Genomic DNA, 27,055 nt, shown 5'->3' on the forward strand with positions numbered 1-27,055 from the left:
GATTTATACAATTTTTTTCGAATTTAAAATTTTATGCAAGCTCCCTATTGTTTACGTTTTAATAACATAACCTGAATCTTATTTTTTCTTCTTATTATTTTTTTGGACTATGGCCTTGACAATTATCCAGTAACCAGGATTAATATACTTGGCCAATATAATTAATAGTGCGAATAATGTTGCTGAGCGTAGAAACCAGGTGTCGCTTTCCGAACTTGCACGGTCCCAATATGAAAATTAACGGAGAAGAAACAGATCACATAAAAATACTACGTGGAGTTAAACAGGGATGTATCCTATCGCCGTTGATATTTAATATGTAGGTACTCTGATTTTAATTAATTGGGGAATAATTCTATGGGAATAGGAAACAATTGTCAAACCACAGAATAGGAAACAATTGTTTTTTCTCTTCTCTTCACCTAAAAACTAGTTCAGCCGAAATCCACAAGAGTGGAAAATAGTGACAATAGGAGAATGAAAAAGCCGAAATCCACAAAATAGTGACAACTACCTTATCGATAATAGTCTACGAGAAGTGGAATTACCAAAAAGAATTTATGTGTCTTTATACTCACTTTATAATGGTCAAAAAATTACGGGATCTGGATTTCAATGCATATTTTTTTTATAATTCTCGTATCAAAGTTGCGCGTGAAGTTAATTTAATGACAGTATTGATTTTGGGGCGACCCGAATAGAAGTACAAAAATGCAAGGTGGAGAACATTAATAACTTGGTAAGACACAGAAGAGTAGAATGGAATGACTACATAAGCCGAACGACAACAAATGTAGCAGTAAGGATCAGTGGTGTTATGTCAAAATTAGCAGTATCGGAACGCACTGCTAATTTTTGTTTACAAAACCTAAATTCTCTATTTTTTTTTCTTCTGCCGGAACGGCGTTCCGGCACCATGACACCACTGGTAAGGATTAAGGATGGCGAAAGAATACCATGAAAACGATGGAACGACAACTTACTGGAGGCGCATTGAAAACACAGACGGAGTAATGTCTACTCAAAATAAGAAGAAGAGAAAAATAAGAATCTATAGGTTTGTTCCAACATAAACTTTTGACGGTCCAGAAACCGTCACGATGATCACCGTCCTGCGCAGTACCATGGAACGTATTATTTCGTTCCCATGGAACGTGAATTATCTAGTTATCTCATAACGAAACGGTAATCTGACGGTTCTTGGTTGTGTTGGAACAAATCTTATAGAAATAATATCAATGGATTTGTTCCAACACGACGAAGAACCGTCATGAAACGATCAGGAAACTGCTCAGTAAACAAAATAACCCATGAAACGTATTATTTTGCTATCTGCGCACAGTTTCGTGATCGTTTCATGACGGTTTTCGTTGTGTTGGAACAAAGCTATATGACGTTCGAATATCTGGAACCATTTTCAAAAACAGGTATACTTGTTCCTCCACCCAATTTAAAAATAGAGATTTCGACATAAAATTAATTTAATTTTTTCAATTCATCTCCTTTTCTCGGTGTACATTTTTTGTGTTCCATGGTGAGCCACCAAAATCTGAATCACAGACACCGAGATGTCAAGATTATCATGTCATGTGTCATGGTGTCATCACAGATGTGTCATGTCAAGTCAATGTCATGCCAGTGAAAAAAGTAAATAATTATTTTATTAATTTAAAAATAATGTAGTTGTTTTATATAATAAATTAAATGATTTTTAAACTTTTTCACGATTCCAAAAAATTTGCAGTCATACAACTTTTGTAAGTTTGTAGGTAAGTTGAAATTTTTTTAAAACATGTTGCACCAATTTAAGCAACTGCTCAAAGGGTGACTAACTGGAATATAATAAAACCAGTATATTGGCAAATAGAGACTAATTAATTGGTCCTAATTATAAAAGCGCAGATTATAGTGTAATAGGAAGACCTGTTAAAAAATAATATTTATAATTTCTTAACCTCTTTCTCCTTTGTTTAATTTAGATTTTAATTAGGGTCATCACAATAGTTTTGATATTTACTTAAAATTTTGCATGGCTTTTATGTTTACCCCTTTTTATTTATATTTTGAAAGGACACCCATGCTACAAATACCCTGTGTTCTAGGTTTATATTACAACTTTTCAACCACAGAGTTTCAGCAAGGAATATAATATTCATTGGTTTGAGGCAGTATAAGAAACAATAATAACGTAAAAATGGGCAAATCTAAGTAAGTGTGCATTTTTTTATAATACAGTAGAACCCCGATTATTCGTTCTCCTCGGGACCGGACGTTGGCACGGATAATTGAAATGCACGGATAATCCAAACATGTATTGCTCATATATAATACATATGTACGTATATACTTACATTATGTACCTACCATAAAAAGTTAACAGAAAAAATAAATCTTTCATTGTGAGTCTTCTTCTCGGCGTATAGGGTTTAAGTCGAGTGATTTACGGTGACGTTATTTTGATAAAACCTCAAAAATGCAGTTTGAGTAATAGAAAATCATAGCACGGATAATCTGCAGCCCGGATAATCCGCACACGAATAATCGGGGTTCTACTGTATATGTATCGTTAACATGTTAGTTGCGGGATGAGGTCTATTTGGCCCCGTCAAAGTTCTTTGTATATGGCAGAATCAATTTTTATAGATGATGGCTGCTAGTGAGAATATCTGTTAAATTGTGCTCTGTGTTTTACGAAGATTTTCACGGATAATTTCCGATGTTTTTGGGTAGAAAAAGGTATTGAATTGTTCAGCTTTTTTTCGTCTATCCAACTGTATTTTTACAGCGACAAAATTTTTCTTCCTATGGTGATAGAGTGCATTTAACGCTTTTCATTTTATGTTCTCTTGTCCTTTTTTTTGTCCCTTTAATTTAAAATATTCATTTAAAGCTCATTAAGATAAGATATCTCAGCAATTTAATAATCATTAGTGGCGTAGTTGAAATTTGGGATTATTGCTGCCTAATTTTATTTTGTTTTATTTGATTTATTTGATGTTTTTATAGAGATGTTTGGAAGTGACTACTAGTGCAACAAGCAGGCTTTTATGATTTGAAAATTTTTATAAATAATGAACTGATATTGTTAGAAGGTAGTTGATCGCAGTACACACTAAAAGTATCATTTCCTTTGTTATACCCTGCTCTATCCCTCCGTGGTCCTCTTGTGTGTCTTTTAAGTCGTCCTGAATGACCCCTGGACGTGAAGCGAGTACTCCTTTGTCTATCCCTTATGTTTTTATGTTTGTATAGTGTATTATTTAATTCTATGGTAATTGTAAAGTTTTTACAAATTATATTGACGAGTCAAAAATGTCTACCAAATATAAATTTAAATGTTGCACCACAAAAGAATTTAATAATATTATATGTGTGGTTTGTCTGAATATATTTCATCCAAGCTGCCTGGAAAGAGATTTAAAGCACTTCATAAAAATTGACAGTAACACAATATACTGCTCTACTAAATGCCAGCAGGTTAAAGATGATGAAGAGTTTAGGCAAACGACTTTTGGGGAGGAAATTAAAAAGTTTCAAAAATTGTTGACTGAGAAAGACTCCTATATTATGCGCTTAAAGAAGAGTTCTGAAAGTTTTGAAGAAACAATTCTGGATGCTGAATATAAATATATTGATAAACTTGACAATCAAAATAAACTTATTGATGGGTTAAAAAATGAAGTTAAAAATGTCAAAATGACAAATCAAGAATATTTGCAGAAAATCGTTGAAAGGGATTTGACCATAACAAAATTGAATAGTTCTATTGAAGAACTGAACGAGATGAGCAAGAAAATGATAACCACAATACAAGTGTTAGAATCTGAAAATGAAATGCTTCAATTAAGCAGAAAGGAAAGTCAACTTAATCTTAAACATGAATTCGAGGAGACAATTTCTAATCTAACCAACAAAATTGTAATTTTGGAAAATGAAATTAAGAAAATGGAAGAATTAAATAAATTGTCAGAGGAATTTGGAAGAAACCTGGGTGAAGAACTTTGTCAAGAGAATTTTTATGGCCTCACCAGAGCTGCACAAAAAGAACCACAGAAAACCCAGACCTTGAGAGAAGTACGAAATCCAAAAAAGAAAATAGAAAATATAAAATCATCAACTTTTTTAGAACAGCAACTCAAGCCAAGAAAAATAAAACGAAATATTCTACTTCTTACTGATGAGACCACACGAGGTTTGAGCGGTGAACTTAGGCGTCGTTTTCCAGAAGAAGAAGTGAATATCCAAACAATTATTAAGCCTGGTGCTTCACTTTCTGGGGTCATTGAAAATATTGACTGTTTAACAAAGAACTTTAGTTCTGATGACTATGTAATTATTTCAGCAGGTTATAATGATTTTGTTTCATATAGAAATCCTAGTATAAAACATGTTAATATGAAACTAAGACAATGTACTAACATGAACATAATGTTTCTCTCTGTTCCTACGGGAAATGATCCTAATGCCAAATATATTTCAAAATTTAATAACAAATTAAGTGACTTCTAAGTGTTTTTAATTCATATTATGAGCACTCAATCTCATTCCTAAATGTAAATAATTCATATGGGCATAGACTGAGCAACTATAGAATTTCATACCTGTTGGAGAATCAAATAAAACATTTTAAAAATAATAAAAATTTGATATTTATTCAGTTAAAAAATACAACACCACCCAATGAACATAATTCAGAAAGCATAATTGTTTTAGATGATCTTGGTGAAAATTGTTGCACTTTTACAAGACCAGAAAAAGATTTGGATTTTCAGTTAACGCCAATAATACAACTTCAGACTTAGAAACTGACAAGTCAGAATCTTCTTTTAATTTAACTTTTCTCTTATTTAATACTCAGTCAGCTAGAAATAAAATTGATGATTTATTTTTAATGTTAGAATATAATGACTTTCCCAGTGTTCTGTTATTGACTGAACACTGGCTAGAAGAAAATGAATACTTGTATATTCCCGAGTATTCCATGATTTCACATTTTTGTAGAACAAACTTTATACATGGGGGTACTGCTATTTTAGTACACAACTCTCTATAGGGCTTTTCATTCACAGTCATTTGTTTCGAGCTTCTGTCATATGTCATATAATCCGTGTATATTAATATTATACACAGATTATAAAACTTATGACAGAAGCTCGAAACAAATGACAATCGATGAAAAGCCCTATTGCAAGAACTGGCTTTTGTTGAGATAAATTATGAGGATCTTATTGAAGAAAAACAATTTGAATTTTCAGTTGCACAAATAACAAATTTTGATATCTATATTATTTGCATCTACAGATCTCCAACAACCAGTGTCCAGATTTTTTTGGAAGGGCTGGAGAACTTGTTGTTGAGGATTCCAAAGTTTAGTCAAATAATCCTGACGGGTGATTTTAATATTGACTTTCTGAACTATGATTGCAATGAAGTAAAGAAAATAAAAAACTTACTCACTTGTTTTAATTTAAAAATGCATGTTAATGAAGCAATACGTGTCACTAAATTGTCTCAAACTCTAATAGATTATTTCTGTTCTAACTTTGAGAAGGATTATGTTCAATGTATTGTATTTGACCCCAATCTGTCAGACCATAAGGCAGTTGTTGCTTCTATCAAAATAAGAAATTTAGTAAAGGTAAAGATAGTGTAAATAAATTTAAAATTGGTCGCCTGTATAGTAAATCTAACTTTGGTAAATTTAGATTAAAGTGCGAGAGTCTTGACTGGTATTCTCTCCTATCACAATCGTCTGAGCCATTTAAATCATTTCATTTAAATCTTTTCCTAAACAAAAGATTAAAATTAAAAATAGAAAACCTTGGATTACAAATGGCATTAAAAATTCCTGCAAAACCATGAGATCGCTCCATTATATCAAAAAATATTACCAAGATGAATGGTTTGTTACCTTTTATAATCAATATAAAAAGATATACAGAAATGTTATTAAAACTGCAAAAGAAAACTGCTACAAGCATAGAATAGAAAACTCCTCAAATGTAACTAGGGAAACTTGGTCTATAATAAATGAATTAAGGGGTAAACACAGATCAGGTAATAGTCATCACACTCCACTTCCAAATGACTGTAATGAATTTTACTGTAGCATAGCCGAAACTTTAACAGCACAGTTGAGACATGGTACAGATCCTTTGTCATATCTGAAGAAAACAGAAGTTATGTGTCCCTTCATAATTTATGATACTAATGTTGAGGAATTGAAAGAGATATTTAAATCAATCAGAAACAAAAACTCTTCGGGTTATGATGACATCTCTATAAGAGTTTTCAATAATCTACCAAACTCTGCTTTGGATGTTTTATCTATTTTAATTAATGATAGTTTTAATGCTGGCACATTTCCCGATTTCCTGAAGATAAATGTTGTAATTCCATTGCACAAGGGTGGAGATCACATAAACCCTTCCAATTACAGGCCAATTTCTCTGAGACCTACGTTGGCAAAAATAATAGAGAAAATTGTTAAAGCAAGATTAATACAATTTTTAGAGGTTAACCAACTACTAAGTCCGAAACAGTTTGGTTTCCGTGGTAACACTGGCACGACCGACGCGATTTTCAGTTTTTTAGAGATAGCTTACAATAATATTAATTTAGGCGAGATGGTTGCGGCAGTGTTCTGTGATTTAACGAAGGCTTTTGACTGTGTCAATCATGGTTTGGTGCTGCAGAAGCTTAAACACTACGGAATTAAAGATAAGTCACTGAGTTGGATGGAGTCATATTTGTCGGGTAGGAGTCAGTTTGTTAGAACAGACTGTGACTCTGACTTGATGAATGTAACTTGGGGAGTGCCCCAAGGCTCGGTATTGGGACCAGTTCTGTTTTTGGTATATATAAACGATTTAGCCTACCTTGATGTATCTGCTCATTTCACCCTTTATGCAGATGATACCACTCTTATATGGCATGCTAAAGATTTGAATGTCTTACGCCAATCTGTAGGTAGGGAACTCTTAATGATTGGAAATTGGTGCACGGCGAACTTTTTGACATTAAACACTTCTAAAACCAAGCTTCTGTGTTTTAAACATGTTATGCCTGAATTACATCTGGAACTTGAACCTCAGCTGTCCGTCAGGTTTCTTGGCCTGAATATTGATCCTGACCTTAAATTTAAATCGCATATCGAAGCCTTGAATTCAAAACTTGCATCTGGATGCTATGCAATACGGTCGACTAGAAGGGAGCTTGGTTTTGCCCAAGCAAGAACTGTGTACTTTGCACTAGTAGAGTCACATCTTAGATTCGCAATTCAGTTTTGGGGAGCGTGTAGTCAGGAGCTTTTCAGTAGTGTGTTTTTGCTTCAAAAAAAGGCAGTACGCCTGTTGTGCCAGGTAAATTCTAGAGAAACGTGTAAACCTTTATTTATTAAACACAGTATCCTTACACTTGTATCTCTTTTCATTTTGGAAACGGCAAGCATTATTTTTAAGAATAAACATCTATATGAAAATAATAATCGATCTGGACGATTTGCTAGCAGTTTAGCTTTGATTACACCTAGAAGCACACTAGTCAAAGACTCATTTATTTTTAACGGCATCAAAATTTTTAATAAACTACCTAGTGAAATAAAAAATTTGGAAACTATTAGAAAGTTTAGAAATTCATTAGATAGACTGCTCGCTAAGAGGGCCTATTATGATCTGACAGAATTTTTTGAGGACCATTGGAGCTGATGTATTTGTGATCTTGTGTATATTTACAGCTTGTAGTTTGTTTGTTTTTTATTTTTGACAATACTACATATTTTGTAGTTGTTATATAATGTAAATGTGTTATGTGTTATATTTTATATTTAGTCATATTTTAATTTAATTTATTTATTTAAAACTCTTAAACAGTGTTTGTCAACAAGATTTTTTCTTTGACAATAAACATATATTCTCCCTCTCTCTCTCTCTATAAGACTTCAAATATGGCGGTACTAGGTCTAAAAGACTGTCTAAAACTAAGCACTAGTTCAAGGTATCTAGACATACTTTGACGAGCATGTAGCATACATATCGGGACTAGGGATGGCAACGATGTATCGATAAATTAAATTTATCGATATATTTTAAAATTTTATCGATATTTTTATATCGATTATTCAACTTTCGATTTATCGGAAAATATATCGATATTTGAGATTCAATATATCGCCCACACAAGATTAATATGCCATATTGGCAAGATATAAAATTATAATAAAATCTTATAATATAAATCATATTTTATCTGAATGTCGTATACCCACCCTTGCCCTTAACTTGTTGTCCAAGTTGCAGGTACATAAATAGTACCATATTTTTTAACTTTTAACAATGTTTTTCAAGAGGACAGGCTATGTAAACCCTAATAAAACGATCTCAAATTTACCATTTGTCACGTTCACGTAGTACGTTCTATAAAGTTTTAAAATAATTGTATTGTATTGACAAAAACCCTAAAACTCAAGATGTCAATATTACTGGTGTTGGAAGGAGCAACTGCTACCAAAACAAGGAACCGCTTAGCAGGCAAACGGTTGTCAAAATTAATATTTTTGAATTCACTGCCACAAGAATTAAATTTATTTTGAATATATATATTCATAAATACATACATAAGACATAAATTTATATAAACATACATATAATTATAATTTAAGTAATTTTTAATATAATAGTTTTAAAAATTCTGTGTTGATATTGTATGTACCTACTTCTTTACTGATACTCTGTATGTATTAAAAATATTAAAGGATTTTATACCTAAGTGCATCTTTACTTTTAAATTTTGAAGAAAACCTCATCCTTTTGTTTAATATTTTGTATAATTTACTTTTTTAGTAGTTTATTTTAGTAATTCTTTTATTTTATTTAATTACATTAAGAATATATCGATATATCGCACCTATCAATATTTTTTCTGTGATATATATCGTATATCGATATCTTCATTCGATGTATTATATGATACCATATATTGATGTACAATTTCTTTTTGCCATCCCTAATCGGGACTGCTAAAAAGTGTTTGTTTCGGATTTTGTTTTTCGTAGGTAGATTAATATGGAAGCTAGTAAGGCAGGGCCGTCGGGCTTTAAAAAATACCGCTTCTCAGCATGTCTTCCAGCAAAATGTAGCAGTGAATGGGTTAAATTGTATAGTGCAAACCACAATTGCACAACCTATAAAGTACTAATAACAGAATATTATAACCTACCTATAACCTAATAGAAGCACTAATAAAATGTTGTTCTGAAGCTAATAAAATAAACTAATAAAATGACACTATAATAACCTATAATAGTTATACAATATATTTCAGAATTTATTATGTCCTCAAGTAACAAAAAAGCAACAAAGCAACACCTTGTTCTTGTCCTAAAACATAGTATACATTATTTTCAATTGCAATTTTGTCTTCAGGTGTATTGTAAGTTGGCCATATTTCATAGTCTGTGGAAATTTGGCTTAATTAATTGTCACTTTCAACATAATATGGCTCTAGAAACGTAAGATGCAAGCAACTCAGCAAAACTAGCTATCTCAACCTGAAGAGACTTGCATACCCATACGGACATTCAGGCATACAATTCATTTGTGTGAGAAAGATTGGTCTGAGTAAACCAGGGATGGATCTTTCTAGTTCCAATACTACCCAGGCTCTCCTTCATCCTCCCATCACCTGCTGATGTTTAATGGGAGAATGGGAGGTTACTGTGCTTGGCACAGTTTGGCAACTCCACGCTAAAGAATGTGGGCTCCTCTGATCTGTTTTTATTTGTTTATTGTTAGTAATTTCTTGTTAGTGGCTTGCATCGTTTTGTTGTCTTAAAAATATTATCTTAATTTGTTGCCATTTTTCAGTAAACTGTGCCTGTTGTTAAGTTCGGCTATTATGTCTGTAGTCTTCTTTAAATATTTGTTGGCACTTGTTATTTTGGCCTTTGTGCTTCCATGTATCGAACACATCGTACCTTAATAACTCTTGCAGGATTTGGTTCAAGTGATCTGTTACTCAGCGAATTTTCTTGTGGCTTTTTCTTCCATCCTTACTTACTTAAGTAACTTAAAAACATGCCAGTATATTGCTGTTTATAAAACATAAGGTTACTATTCATTTTTAATTTAAAAACATTTTTCAGAGGCGTGTACGATCCAGCTAAGATCCAAAGGCCTTTGAGCAAAAAAGCTCAAAGGAATCAAAATTTGGACACTAACTGCCTCGAAAATACTCCCATAATAATGCGCATGGAGATAGACCGCATCTTTAAAACTTTTGTAGACGATCCAGAGAGCAGTGAATACATATTTCCATCAGATCTAAATAATTTCCAAAGGAAATACATCCACTTTAAGGCGGCACAGATGAATTTCATTTCCAGATCATATGGTAGAGAACCCAACAGAAATTTACACATCAGGAAGAAAGCTTTCAAGCAGAAAGATACTAAGAACTTTAATATCTCCATTTGTCCTAATTCAACAAGATGTCTGGACAATTTTGCTATTATGGCCAATGAAAATATTAACGATGTTGTTCTGCAAAAGCCAAAGTTTCGTGGACAAAAAAGGATGATTGGGAAACTAAGTTCCAGTAAACCAGGTATATAATTTAAATCTGTATCATTATATAATAATTATAAACATTACATAAGGTGATATTTGACATAATAGTGCAGTGAAGGTTTTCACCTCCGATTTTGTTGAACCTCTATCGATTTTCATGAAAATTATTTAGTGGTATACCTCAAAAAATAAAAGTGACATGGCGCCAACTAGCGCTTTTACCTGGGGATGGATGACACCCCTTCTCTGGGGTGAAAATTATTTTATTAAAAATAACCCCATAAATCTATAGAGAGCCAAGTTTTAAGGATGATTCGTTATATAAAGTTATTAAAATAAATCAATAGTTTTTGAGTTATTCAAGATCAAAAATTTTAATTTTTTTGTGAAAAAAGTGCATGTTTTAAAGTGGCTTTTCATACATAGCTTAAAAACTATAAGTTTTTACAAAGCATCATGAGTTATCATTATCAAAAGAAGATAAGAAGAATTGAAGATAATAATGAATGTATATATTTTTTCGGCAAAAGCTCAAATCCTAAGTATTCTAGCTTAAATAACGGGAAAACGATGCCTGTTACAAAATAAGTATACTCATGTACTAAACACTTGTCAAAGTACTCAGGAATAACTATCAAACTAGCTCCAGAAGAAAATAATAGCATCAAAATTAAGCATTAAGTTATGATGAAAATTAAAGAACCCTTTCTATTTTTTTAGGAAAAAGTGAAAAATAAATTATACGCCATTTCGACAAAAATTAAAATTAATATTAAATTCTATAAGACTTTCTATTATAGATTCTATTAGTTTATAGCATAAGTAATGACCTCAAAAATTTTGACCGGTTTAGAACCCCTAGTTGAAAAATAAACATGATTTAAAAAAATCTGAACTTTTTCAAGTTTTTGAAATTTTTATTTTCTTTTGATAACTCCAAAAATACTAGATATGCGTAAAAAATGATACAGAACAAAATTTTAGTTAGTTTTTTTTACAAATATTTTACTTTTTTAATATCTTTGTAATATACAAAATAAACTGAGAAACATTTAAAGCCTAAATTTTATTGCGAGAACCATGTAACCGGGGCCCTTTAACCTTTAATCTTTAAAAAATAAGAGATTTAAAAGATTAAATTTATTACAGTTTTATAGCCCTTGATACCTTTCAAATGGTTTATAAATGAATATGAGATATCAACAAAAATTAACGGAGCTATTTTAAAGAAAACTTTGGAGAATAAATTTTAATGCTATCAACTTCTTCTGGAGTTCATTTGATAGATATTTCTGTATACTTTGACAAGTGTTTAGTAAGTATAGGTTTTCAAGTAATTTGTTTGATTTTTTATTAGCTTCAATTTTGGTGATGAGTTCGAATCTCACCTGGGTAGGGAATTCTTCATCTATATAAATAAATAATTACACTTTTATAAAAAAGAACTTTTTTTATAATACTTAAAACCTTTTTATTATTTACAGGCAAGAATATAAAATAATTTAACGATAAACGATTTAACTATAACATGCTTAAAATTCCAAAAATTACCCTCTAATAAAAAGTACTTTTTATAATATCACGGTTTTGATATTGTACATATAGGACACAACATGTTTGGAAAGAATAATTAACTTATAAAATATGATTTTTTAGTAGGTGTATTAACTGTTATTTATAATTATGATTCCAAAAATTACACTAGTATAAAATAGTATTTTTTATAATACCACTCACGGTTGTTTAAAATGGTATATATAATTTTAAATATATAAACTTTTAATTATTTATTAAAAAAATTAAAAAAAGATACGCAACAGCCGGGTTCCAACTGGGGACCTCTCGATCTGCAGTCTAATGCCACTGAGGCAATATCAATTTGTAGATATCGATTTATTAACGTACTTTAAAATATCATTGCATTAGTCACATTTTTAAAATAGTTTGAAATAAAAAAAAATCGATTTATCCATACAGTGTGATTGGTCAGTGGGATAAAGCTTTGTAAATCCGTTATAAGTAATAGATAGTAATAAAAGTTAATAACAAAAATTGTAGCCAAATTTGATTACAGATTGATAATCAGCAATCGTAAATTGTAAGTTTTAGACAATTATTCAGTCATGGCTTACTTAAAATTTGGAAAGATTTAGACCCCTAATTATTAATAATTTTGCTCTGAAAAATGATATTATCTCGAAAACTAATAAATTTACGCATAGGGAATGTAATACAAAAATTATAGTATAGTAATGGTACTTTTCGATAATGATATAAAATGCAGGGTGTATATAAAGTACAGAGTAAAAAAAAAATATAAAATACAGGGATATAAAATACAATTTAAAATTACTGAGAAAATAATGTACTTGCGTTTTGACTCATCCTGTATTCAATATAAAGAAAATTAGCAAAACAGCCATTTTCGAAAATTTTGACAATAAATAAAAAATATGACGTCAATAAACCATTGACCTTGTGCTTGCTTTTATTTATACAGGCAGTTAAACTTGTTACGATTTTCATATAAAATTGGTTATAACTTTGTAAATACCCCGTATAACATACCAAACCTTTATATTTTTGTAATCGAAAAGTTACGAAGATGTCGAATATAAAATAAAATACAGGGTGTTCCATTTAAAAAAACATAAGTTTGGTCTGCCACTATGTTATCGAACACCTTGTACATTCTGAACTAATTTTGTAATGTGAAGCTCAAAGTTCGCTACAATTTTTGTTATTAAGTTTTATCGCTATACATTACTATAACGGATCTACGGAACTTCACCCCATTAATTATTAATCACCCTGTATCATAGCAGTAAACTATTGTATTGTTAGCTAGTTCTAAGCTATCCTGAAAATTTCAGGTGTCTAGGTAGCCTAGAACTATTTTTTAAAATGGATTATAAAATTTGCGGAGTCCGTGACACCAACCAAGCCAAGTATATAAAAAGGTTTTAAAATGAATGTTTGTATGTATGTATGTAATGTATGTATGTATGTTCCTTATAGACTCGCAAACTATGCATTTGATCGTATGATGATCTTAATCGAAGTTGTTGTACATGAACCCGGGATGGTTTCTGAGTTGGTACGACCAATCTATGTAAAAAGGGGCTTGCCCCCCCCCCCCATAATTATTTTTTATTTTTTTGGACAAACTGTTATTTGTTAATTTTATATGATGTAGAATCAAAAGATACATACAATCCTAATTTTCACTTTTCTATCACCAACTATGCAAATACTCGCAAACTATGCATTTGATCGTATGAAGACCTTAATCGAAGTTGTTGTACATGAACCCGGGATGGTTTCTGAGTTGGTACGACCAATCTAAGTAAAAAGGGGGCTTGCCCACTCATAATTATTTTTTTTTGGACAAACTGTTCTTTGTTAATTTTATATGATGTAGAACCAAAAGATACATACAATCCTAAATTTTCACTTTTCTATCACGAACCGTTATTTTTTAATAGCCATCTAAATATTACCTCTTCTATATAAATAAAAATTAATGTTTTTATATGTATGTATGTATGTATGTATGTATGTTCCTTATAGACTCGCAAACTATGCATTTGATCGTATGATGATCTTAATCGAAGTTGTTGTACATGAACCCGGGATGGTTTCTGAGTTGGTACGACCAATCTAAGTAAAAAGGGGGCTTACCCCCCCCATAATTATTTTTTATTTTTTTGGACAAACTGTTCTTTGTTAATTTTATATAATGTAGAATCAAAAGATACATACAATCCTAAATTTTCACTTTTGTATCACCAACCGTTATTTTTTAATAGCCATCTAAATATTACCTCTTCTATATAAATAAAAATGAATGTTTTTATATGTATGTATGTATGTATGTATGTATGTATGTATGTATGTATGTATGTATGTATGTATGTATGTATGTATGTATGTATGTTCCTTATAGACTCGCAAACTATGCATTTGATCGTATGATGATCTTAATCAAATTGTTGTACATGAACCCGGGATGGTTTCTGAGTTGGTACGACCAATCTAAGTAAAAAGGGGGCTGGCACCCCAATAATTTTTTTTTATTTTCTTGGACAAACTGTTCTTTGTTAATTTTATATGATGTAGAATCAAAAGATACATACAATCCTAAATTTTCACTTTTCTGTCACCAAACGTTATTTTTTAATAGGCATCTAAATATTACCTTTTGTATATAAATAAAAATGAATGTTTGTATGTATGTTCCTTATAGACTCGCAAACTATGCATTTGATCGTATGATGATCTTAATTAAAGTCATGAACCTAGATGCCAACTCCGCGAGTATCGAGAATCGGCGAAATTAATGAATTCAATGGAGGGTATGATATTGTAAAATTTGTGAGAAGTGAAAGACTGTTATGGCTGGTATATGTCTAGAGACAAGAAGATACAAAAACAATAACAAAAATATTACAATAGATGTCGACATGAAAACGAAATAAATGAAGACCTAGAACCATATGGTTGTTTGACGTTGAAGACGACCTGAAAACTATGAATGTACGACAATGGACAAGGACATAACTATACAGGCAGAGACCAATCCAGGTTTATTGTGTCAAAGGAACAAGAATAATTAAAAAATACATACACCACTGAATTTTTGCCCTTTTATGACCTACTCTTATTTGTTAATAGCCAGATTAGTAACTTACTAATTTCTAACAGAGTTCGATACCTGACCAGTAATAATTATCAGTTGAAAGACCAGTCATCCCACCAGGCGTCTAACGGTGTCACTTCTTACTCAGTGAACAGCAATATAGTTGTTTATGTATCGAAAGTAGTAGTGGCGATTAATTGGTAGTTTACTTTCTCAATGTAACTCTCAAGTAAATTTATTATTAATTTGCTGGGCCACAATCACCAAGGAGAAATACAAAGGAGAGGATGTCTTGTCCCGCGTATTCCGATGATTCCAACAGATTTGCCATTTAAATTCAGATATCTACAATGGGTTTCACCCCTATTCAGCGGTCCCCATAAGCGCGGTCCCCGATTGAGCGGTCTCAATACAGCGGTCCCCGTTTCAGCGGTACCCCAATTCAGCGGTCCCCATAAACGCGGTCCCCAATAGAGCGGTCTCAATAAGAAAATAATAATATGGCAATGATAAGTAATTAGTTTTATTGTAGGATATTATTTTAACCTATTCTTGTTTGAAAATATACAGGTAATATCTAAGTATCTGGTATATACCCCAGTTAATAGGGAAAAAAATCATCGATTTCACGTAAAAATGTTCTACAGGGTTTTCAAAGTTTTAAACGGTAGATAAGGGGTAAATGATGATAATTCCGTGAAGACGTACAGCTGATTTTGCTTTTTTTTTTAACAATTGTAAAGAATGAAAAAAGCAGTTTTTTTACTATAAAACGTTTCTTGTACATTTTAGAGAAAAATGTTTCAAATAAATGTAGATCTTAAAAAGTTTTTTAATTTGGTGGTAAGCATATTGTAATATATAAACAATTGACCGAGATAATTGCAAAAAACCCTCATTTTTGCAGTAAATTATAAATATTAATAACTTTATTTTTTGCACAATGACGTAAAATTTAATGACTTTAAATTACGTCAATTAATGAGTTATTTAAGTGTGCTAAATTTCAACCAGATCGACCAAATATTTTATAAGTTATTCAATTTGTTTATCCCAGAGAGCAATTGTTTATACAACTGTTCTTGCCCTACAGTGACTCTGTGAGATATTTAGCAGATCGCAGTCGATTATTTGAGACTTTAATTTTAAGACGTATTAAAAAAATTTTAACATTTTATTGAAATTGTTATTAAAAAAACTGTTTGAAAAAGACCTGACTTTTTAGCTTATAAACAATTAGAATAACTTAGATATTTTTTATGTTCCGTGCTTGCATGTAGACTCAATGAAAAGCTGATGAAAAAATGCATATAAAAAAAGAAAAAATAATTTTATATGACAAACAGAAATCAAGTTAGCATTTATTTTTTAATAAATCATATTTCCGTTGTTCATACAAACTAAGAGCTGAAAATTGAACAGATTGTATATGAAAATCTACATTTTATGATCCAGTTTATGAACTGCCTATGCAGTGAAATAATAAAAAGTTGTGACCCTTTAAAATTATGGAAAATCATGGAAAAATCAATTGATTACATTTATTTTAATTATTGAATTTTACAATTATTTCGTAAGAATTCTGTAAATTTTATTAAATAAAGTATATTATTAAGATAAATATATAATAAAAAATACACGTTAAAAAAGAAAAAAATAGTTTTATATGACCAGTAGAAATCAAGTTAACATTTGTTTTTTAATAAATCATATTTCAATTGTTTACAAATATTAATAGGTGAAAATTGAACAGATTTTATATAAGAATCTACATTTTATAATCCAATTTATGGATTGTATATGCAGTGAAATAATAAAAAGTAAGGACCCTTTAAAATAATGGAAAATCCCTGAAAAGTAAATTGATTACATTTATTATAAAAGTTATTGAATTTTACAATTATTATTATTTTGTAAGGATTCTGTAAATTTTATTAAATAAAGTATATTAGTTAGATAAATTCTATAATAATTATAAATTAATGCAATACATATTTTTTTTTTAATTTGATACTGCCTTAATAAAGTAATTTTTGTTTTATTATAATTTTATTCGATGAATCTATTAATATTTGTCTAGGTAAGAATCTAATAAGTATAAATTATATTTTTGCATTATTTAATGATGTATGTGTAAGTTCAATAATTAGAATTAAATTTCTGTATTCGTTTTAATAGTAATTTATTTGAATAAATTTATATAATTAAGTACAAAAATTAAAAATAAAAGAATGTTCATGAATTTTAATTTGATTATTCTAGTCAACGTCTACAACTTACAGATTGCTTCTTTGCAAGGTATAGTTCATCTTCTACAAAGTGTATTTATTTCTTTAACTAAATCATCTAACTCAACTTCGTCAAGAATGACTGCAGCGCGATTGAAACATTTTTTTCTCTTCTTCTTGCAGGCTTGTCGTATTTTTCATTTTTTTTTATAGCCTTTTTTTCTATTCGAAATGTCGAATAAAGGCCTCTCCCATTTCTCGCCATTCATCTCTGTTGTGTGTGAGGCGTTTCCACATTGGTCCTGCGACTCTTCTGATGTCATCGCTCCAGCGCATTTGAGGTCTTCCTCTTGGTCTCTTCGCTTCGTACGGTCGCCAGTTTCCAACTTCCTTGCTCCATCTACCATTTTCGAGACGTTCGTTGTGTCCAGCCCATTTCCATTTTAATTTAGCCGCTTGTTCCACGGCATCCCTTACTTTTGTTTTGTTTCGGGTTGCTTCGTTTGTTTGCCGATCTATGAGTGAGATACCAAGCATCTGTCGTTCCATGGCCCTTTGAGTTTTTCTAATCTTGTCCATGTTCATTTTTGTGAATGTCCAGGTTTGAGCTCCGTAGGTGAGAACGGGAAGGATACAAGAATCGAACACTTTGGTTCGAAGGTATTGTGGTATCTTTTTGTCTTTTAGTATATATGAGAGTTTTCCGAATGCAGCCCATCCCATTCTTACTCGTCTGCTTATTTCGGTAGTTTGGTTTTCTTTGTTTACCTTGATATTCTGACCTAGATATATCTATTCTTTTACATGTTCCACTTTTGTTCCTTGGATGGTTATCGTTGGTTGATCATCTTTGTTCGACATTAGCTTAGTTTTGCTCAAGTTCATTTTTAGTCCTTTTTTTAAGGATTCTCTATGAAGCTCATCGATCATCACCTTCAGTTCTTTCCAGCTGTCGGCTATTAGTACCACGTCATCTGCATATCTTAGGTGGTTTAAATACTTTCCATTTATCGAGAGTCCCTTTGTTTCCCAATTTAATGATTTAAAGATGTCTTCAAGTGCGGCAGTAAATAGTTTTGGAGATATGGTATCTCCCTGTCTTACTCCTCGGTTGATTTTGATTGGCCTAGTTTTCATGTCGTTATCCATCGTGACTACCATTTCAGCATGTTTGTATATATTGTGTATTAATATCCTATATCTAGAATCGATTCTGCTATTGACCAGTGCTTCCTCAATAGCCCATAATTCTATGCTGTCAAAAGCTTTTTCGCAATCTATAAATGCTAAGCAGATTGGTAAATTGTATTCGTTAACTTTTTCTATTAGGATCTTTAGTGTGTGAAGATGGTCGCATGTACTGAAGCCTTTTCTAAAACCGGCTTGTTCTGCTGGTTGATATACATCGAACTTTGTTGTCAATCTATTTGTAATTATTTTTGTGAATGTTTTATAAAGTTGTGATAGTAATGATATTGGACGATAATTTTTCAGATCTGTATTGTCACCTTTTTTGTGTATTAAGATTGTGTTAGCAGTATTCCATTCCTTTGGTATGTTTCCTTCAAATAGGCATTTATTAAAAAGTATTTTTAGGTATCTGATAACTTCTTCCCCGCCGTCTTTCAGCATTTCTGCCAGAATTCCATCGTTACCCGGTGCTTTATTTCTTTTCATTTCTTTAAGTGCATTTTCTATTTCTGCTTCGCTTATTTCGGGCATTAATTCAGAGTTTACGTTTGTTATTTGTCTTTTCAGATTTTGCTTTGAACAGTCGGGGGGATCGTTTTTTGAATGGTATAATTCAGTATAGAAGTTTTCAATTATCTTCGATATCTGAGCTTTGCTTGTTTCTAGTTGGCCTTGTTGATTTTTTATAGCTATAATATTTTTCTTGCCTAATTTCGGTTTGGTATATTTCAGACTTCGATTTTTCTCTATCACTTCTTCTATATGGTCTTCTTGCTGTTTTCTAATATCGTCTTTTATCTGTTTTCATATGGCTCGGTTAAGTTCCTTGTATTCTGTGGTATTTCTTTTGTTTCGTGACAAGAGCTCTCTTCGTTGTTTCAGCATATTCTGCGATTCTGCACTTATTTTGGATTTTTTATTTTTATGACGGGTCGCTATTTCAGAGCTGGTATTCAATAGTTCTTTTGTTATAACTGAGTTAATTTTATTTATGCTGAGTTGTTCTAGATTCAGTGCTTGGGCGGTTTTTAATTTACTAGCATATTTTTCTTTATCGGCTTTTAGCTTTTCTGTATCTATTTGTGTCGTGTTCTTAAAGTTAGTTCTACGTTTGCTATACCCAATTATTAGTTTAGCTCTAACCATTCTATGATCGCTTCCCAGAGAGACCGAATTTATTACTGTTACATCTTCTACGATATCTTTCTTGTTACACATGATGTAATCAATTTCGTTCCGTGTTTTTCCGTTTGGTGATAACCACGTCCACTTCCTTTGCGGTTTTTTCTTATAAAATGTGTTCATTGCAAAATATTTGTTGCTATGTAGGAAGTTCACAAGGGTTTCTCCTCTATCATTTCTAACACCATAGCCGAATTCACCAATATAGCTTTCAGTTTCTTCTAGTCGTTGTCCGATCTTAGCGTTGAAATCTCCTATTATTAGTGTATAGGTGCTGTGATAGCACGTGTTGGTTTCTATTATTTTCTCGTAGAACTCATCTATCTCTTCATCGGGATGTGTTGAAGTTGGGGCGTACACTTGAATAATTTTTAGGGTAATTTTCTCGTGTATATTCATCATAATCATTGCAATTCTTTCCGAGATTCCCACATATTGTTCTATTCTACTAGCATATTTCTTAGAAACCAGAAATCCTACGCCGTTTAGACTTTGTTCATCGTGCCCTTTGTAATACAAGATGTTACCTGATTGCAATGCAATCTTCGCCTTTCCTTTTTACCTCTGCGAGACCAATTATGTCCCAGTTCAGGTCCTTTATTTCTTCTTCTAGCTCATAGATTTTCTCATCTTTGTTTAATGACCTTACGTTGAGTGTTGCTATATTCAAATTTGTAGTTTTTAGCGATTTCTTGCTTCCCCCAGATTCCGTGAAGCTGTCCTTTTTTATAAAGGAGTGGGACTTGCCAACACTGTATGACTTACCCACCTGGGGACCTACTCCTATCGTTTTAGAATTCGCCATAGTTTTGGGGAGGTTATTAGCCTTAAAACACCGCGCTGGCCAGACGTGTTGGTGAGTGTTTAATCAGCCGTCCATTCTGGATCAGACGCTGTTCGTAGCCGCCCACTCTGGATCAGACGCTACAATTTGTGATCCTATACTATCCCTAAAATCAAGGGTTGCCAGCTCCGCCATCTTCGCCGTACCGAAAGTATTCTTCTTCGCCTTGGATGCCGTTCTGGACTTCATCCGTGACCCTGGACAAGGGACCCTTAGCAGGTGCTAGCTTCCCGGGTCAAGAAGCTCCTGGAATCTGCGGGGGGCAGGGATTGATTCACTTTCCCTGTTAGGACTATCCAACACTGTTTATTTTTCATACTGGCATCATAAATGACCATCATTAAAAAAAAACAAATTGATTTGATAAACCCGCTCTCCCTCTTTCGATAGGTACCCTCAGAATCATCCTAAGTAAATTGGTTTATGTAGAATAATGTTATAAATATTTAGCCTCTAGGATAAACTTTTACAATTTTACAAAAACTATTGCATGAATTAATCTAAAAAATTTTTTGCAAATTATTTACTATATTACCCTACTTTTTATGCAATTGCAAAGCTATATATAGGGTGATTTTGGGACAATTTATTGTTTATTTTATAAAATTCATTTTTTATTGTTAAAACTACTGTCCCCAAGAGGGTCCTGTTTTTACTCATTTTCCTGAACGATGCCTCTCAAACGGCATGCTGCAGAACCAAACGCCGCTGAAACGGGTCGGTGGAATCGAGAACCGCCGAAACGGGGACTGCTGAAATGGGTACCGCTGAACCGGGGACTGCTGAAAATGGGGTCTTACCCTACAATGTGCCATGCCCTTGGCTTTTATGACGATAAACAAATAGCAATTTTTTGGAAATAAAAAGCATGTGAACTTTAGTAAATTTTATATATTTCTAAGGTGGTACGAAGTTCGCCGGGTCAGCTAGTTTATTATAAATTAATAAATGAAATTAGTTTCTGTCCTTGTGGGATCGGTACTCACCGGAGAAACAGCAGACGTTCGGATACAATTATAGCGTCTTTTTGCAAAGACAATGAGGTCGACTTTGCAAAGTAACAAGATACTTATTCAATAGGGTGGGCCGATTTTTCGAAATTACTAAAATGGTAAAATGCAATTGAAAAAAAGTTGAAGTGTATAAAAACAAAATTTTTGATATTAAATATATTTTTTTTTATTTACATAAAGTACCTCGACAACTATGGCCATCGGTACAATATTAAATATTAATAAAAAAAAAAATCTATTTTGAACTGCCACATAAATGTCAAAAATCTAAATTTTTATATTAAAAATATTAAATTTTGCATTTTACCTCATTGTTAAATAATTAAAACTAAAAGTTTTTTTACAATAAAGTTTTTGTATATTTTTAATATTTCAACTGCCACAAGGACATTATGTTAAAACTAAATTAGGCGATCATTACGTGAAGCGACGCCACTGACTTGGCTGTCCGATGTTTTCGGACCGATCGTAATGTTTTATCGATTTGAGACAAAGGTATTCTTTCATTTGGGAATGAATCAGTTTTCGACTAACAACCACGGAATACAGTCGTATCTCTTGATCTTTTACGTCGTAATATAAGTTTGTTTATATGTTTATGTTTACCGATAAAATGGCGCGTAACACCAGAAGTGAGTTAAAGTGTCCTATATTTGGAGGGTCCAATAATATAAACGAAACAGTTTTACCAACATATGAAGATATGAACACTTACTTCAACTATGTTGAACATGAATTAAAACCGATTGCAACAAATCCACAACAAACCGCAACTGAGACGAGTCAAATTGTAGCAAAGAAAATTCAGGAAATTTGGAGTCGTGCTTCAATTCCAACCGTTCAGCAGTGCAGTATTATAAAGCGAATAACAAGTTATCGTCTTAAAATTAGAAATTTACTAAAACCTTATAAACAACGCAGTGGTGTTGCAAATTTAAAAAACAGTTAAATGATTTCAGAACACAATCCAAAGTACTATTTGATGTGGCTGCTTGTAAATGTCTAGATTTAAATAATTGTTCTTGCGATAAAGTATTTAAAGTGCCAGCAGCCGAACGACCATTTTTAGAAGACCAAAGAACTCAAAGACGAATGGTAATTGGTGCCATAGGTATAACAATGTCCAAAAAGTTACAGAACCGAGAGGAGAGAAATTTATTGCAAATTCAAAAACAATTAAATGATAATGTTGTTCAATTACCGAAAAATCGATCTCGGCAGAAAAGAATAGCGACGGAAACACTTACACATGAATCGATCAGTTCTGCAGAAACTTCTACTGTGCAGCAAAAATCATTAGCTTCCTATAATGTGTTACAATTACCTGTGCTTGCAAGAACACTTGATCGTTTTGGTATTTCTGATCGAGCTGGTGCTGCAGTCGCTTCAGCAGTACTACAAGACGTCGGTATTATAAATATGGAAGATAATAGCAACATTATAGATAAGAACAAAATTCGTCGTGCTAGAACAAAAAAACGTGCCCTTCTTGAAATGGACGATTCTTCAGTTACGTGGCTTTTTTTTCGATGGTCGCAAGGATAATACGTAAAAAATGGAAGATAATCGTCGAAAGTTAATTCGAGAACATATTACAATCTTAAAAATGACTGAGTCGACTTATCTGGCGCATGTTACTCCTGATTCTGGTCCTGCTGTGAACATTAAAAAAAGCATTTTAAAATATTTTGATGACTCTGACGTATCCACAGATGTCTTAAGAGTAATAGGGTGTGATGGGACGAATGTTAATGTTGGAAAGTTTAATGGTGTTACTGTGCAATTAGAAAAACATTTAAATCGCCCGTTGCAGTGGCTTATTTGCCAGCTGCACTGTAATGAATTACCTTTGCGACACCTTATGAATTTCCTTGATGGTAGTACAACTGGACCTCGTCACTTCAACGGACCTATAGGACAAGCACTCATTGGATGTGAAAATCTACCTGTTGTTAAGTTCAGTATAATTGAATCATAATAATATGTACAGGAGAATGTGGATAGGTCTGATTTAAGTACAGATCAACAATATCTTCTTGACATGTGTGTTGCAATCTCAGAGGGAAGTATTGACAACAAACTTTCTAAACGGTGCCCAGGTAAAATAGTGCATTCCCGCTGGTTAACATTGGCTAACCGTATACTACGTTTATATGTTTCCACTGTGGTTCCATCAGATAATTTGATTACCTTAGCAACCTTTATTTTAAAAGTGTATGCTCCAGTATGGTTCCTTATAAAAACCAGACCGTCCTGCCTACATGGAGCCTTTAATTTTTGGAAAATGATTCAGTTATCTAGGTATTTACCACAACCCCTAAAGGATGTAATGGATCCAGTTCTATTGCGAAATAGTTTTTTTGCACATCCAGAAAATATGCTACTTGGAATGTTAGGAGATCCAAGAAAACATATTAGAGAGCTTGCTGTGCGCCGTATTTTTAAAGCTCGAACAAGTAACATAAACCAGCGACTACGAACATTTGAGGTACCACCTGTGCTTAATATGAACGCTATGGATTATATCGATATCATAAATTGGAGTACAATACCCTTAACTGAACCACCATTAACAATTGGAAGTTCGAATGAAACTTTACAGGAAATTGTGGTTAATCCGGGGACATCGGCACTGTTATCGGAGCTTAAGTTATATCCGTCTCACACGCAAGCCGTTGAACGCATGATTAAACTTGTGACAGAAGCTTCAGCAAAAGTTTGTGGTGCTGATAACAGAGATGGTTTGATCAGAACCAAACTGGAATCACACCGAATTATGCCTTCTTTTAGGTCAAGAAAAGATTATAAGTTGTAAGAACAGTTGTTTGTTTGTTTAATTTAAGCATAAAATTTATTTTTAATGATTTAATGATTTTTTTTAAATATTAATGTAAATTACGTTGTGGCAGTTAAAATATTAAAAATAAAAACATGAATAATTAACATTTGTTTCATTCTATGTATTATAACATTTTCGGATATGCAAGTTGTAAAACTAGTAAAATTTTAAATTCAAAATTTTAGTGACCTTGTGGCAGTTCAAAACAGCAAAATATGAAAAAATTTATTTTTACAAAAAAAATTGTTTTCCTGCTCCACATGTTTTTTTGGATTGCAAAATCTGAAATTAAAATATTTTTGAATTCAAAATTTTAGTGACCTTGTGGCAGTTCAAAACAGCAAAATATGAAAAAATTTATTTTTACAAAAAAAATTGTTTTCCTACTCCACATGTTTATTTGGATTGCAAAATCTGAAATTAAAATATTTTTGAATTTCGTATACAAATCGGCCTACCCTATTATTCAACACACACACACACACACACTACACATTACACTAGGTACCTAATTGGAAAAATCCACTGTACCATGCCAATGGCCATTAGTTGTCAAGCCATTAAACTAAATAAAAAAAAATTTTTTGGTGATAATAACTTTTTTGTAAAAACTGATAGTTTTTGAGTTATTTATAAAATACCGCTTTAAAACATGCATTTTTTCCACGAAAAATAGAATCCTTGATCTTTACGAACTCAAAAAGTTTTGAATTATTTTAAGAACTTTATAATAATATAACAAATTTTCCATGGGGTTATTTTTAATAAAATAATTTTCACCCCCGAGAATGGCTTGCCCCACCATGCCACTTGACGTATCTTGAGGTATTGTCTAACTACTCACCAATTTTCATAAAAATCAATTAAGGTTCAATGAAATCGGAAGTGAAAACCTTTAGTCCATTTACTCACGATTTTTGACACAAACTTTATTTTATCAATTTTCATGAAAATCGATGGAGATAAACCGGGAGATATTAACAGAAGTTCAACCACGATTTTCTAAGTCCTGCCCTTTGCAATACTGGAAGGTTAGAGAAGGTACTCACAATTTGTGGAAAAATCCACGGGTTTCCTGTGACATTTTCCTGTGAAAATTAGATTTTCCATGAAAAAAAAATTGGGAGTTGCGATGAATTTTTAAGTCCTGCCATATCCATAGAATAACAGGACACTATCTATTTTATGAAGAAAATTTTTTGGGCAGGACGGTTGCAAAAGGACTAAGGGAGTATACAGATATACAAACATGTAATGAAAATAATGAAATTTTCATAATTTTCTAGGTCCTGCCAACTTAATAAATTAATCATATTTATTTCAAAATGACCAAAAAAAATGTTGGCATGACGTCACCTAATGTTTAACTGCACTTGTTCCTTGGAAAATTCTGTATAAAATTTTAACTCTGGTTCCGTGATTTTCTAAGTCATAAAATAAATTTTGTTATAAAATAAATAATTTCAGTAGACATTATTCAAAATGGCAGGATGTTTAGTTACACCTTTTTTACTATATATAGTTAAAAAATTTGTAAGAAAATTCGTGGAAAATTACACGATTTTCTAAGTCATGCCATTTCGCACATATCTCAAGAAGGTTAATATACATCTATTTTCAAAGAGGCAGGATGGTTGTATAGTTATTTCGTATAAAAAAATTAAATTGTGTGTCTGTAAAATTATTTCAGGGTGTTATACAAACATATTCATATCACCACAATTTTCTGAGTCATACCATGTCGAGTATGCTTAAAAAACACTAATCTAAAACCGTTTACAACTTGGCAGGATAACCGCAAAGATGAATAATACAAAAAATTAATTTGTATATCATTAAAACAATCGTATTCTATTAAATATTATTTTCCTGAATAATGTCTCGGAATTTTTACACACTTTTCAAATCTAATAGCAAACTGTAACATCTTTATTTTAAGTGATTAGATCATATTATTATCTAAGTAAACGCAATAAAAGTAAATAAACAATTTTTACAATTTATTGGTTATAGTAGGGAATTTACCTACCCATTATATTATACAGGGTGTCCAGAAGCTTTCATAACAAACGAAAACCGGAGATTCCTCAGATAATTTTAAGAAAATTTAACTCAATTCACCTAGTTCAAAAATGCTTCCGTGGAAAGCTAAAGCTCTTTAAAGATGGCGTCTTGTAATTTATCATCGTCATAATTCAACCCAGATCTATCCAATGCTGGATATAGGTCTCCCTCAGTCTTCTCCATGCATTTCTGTCCTGTGCTGTCTGCATCAAGTTTCTGTCGATCTGTTTGATGTCATCAGACCATCTGGTTGGCGGACGACCTCTACTTCGATATGCTTCGTCTAGAAGAAGCATATCGAAGTCTTGTAATTAGTTTCTTTAAAATAGCTGCAGAACGCTTTTATTTGGAAAAACGAAAACTGGTACACTTATTTATCTTCCAGAGGTCAATTGTCAAATGCCAATTATCAATTGTCAATTTTTAGTACCGGTCATAGGGGTCCGTTTTGGGTACGGAAACGGATATTTTATCGAATAACTTTTCTGTC

General features: G+C 32.0%; 1 protein-coding gene across 2 annotated transcripts in view; it reads left to right on the forward strand.

Moving 5' to 3' along the window:
• Window positions 1-1,605: 1,605 nt before the first annotated feature.
• LOC114337220 (ATP-dependent DNA/RNA helicase DHX36) overlaps window positions 1,606-27,055 on the forward strand; it is a 109,004-nt gene continuing 83,554 nt past the window's right edge. For both annotated transcript variants that reach the window (XM_028287626.2, XM_028287627.2), the window contains exons 1-3: window positions 1,606-1,769; window positions 2,103-2,208; window positions 10,142-10,602. In XM_028287626.2, coding sequence (XP_028143427.1) covers window positions 2,195-2,208; window positions 10,142-10,602 — 475 coding nt within the window. In that variant the 5' untranslated portion in view covers window positions 1,606-1,769; window positions 2,103-2,194. The remainder of the gene's footprint in view (window positions 1,770-2,102; window positions 2,209-10,141; window positions 10,603-27,055) is intronic.

The sequence above is a fragment of the Diabrotica virgifera genome, chromosome 1 (assembly GCF_917563875.1).
Source record: "Diabrotica virgifera virgifera chromosome 1, PGI_DIABVI_V3a".
NCBI classification, from domain to species: Eukaryota; Metazoa; Arthropoda; class Insecta; order Coleoptera; family Chrysomelidae; genus Diabrotica; species Diabrotica virgifera.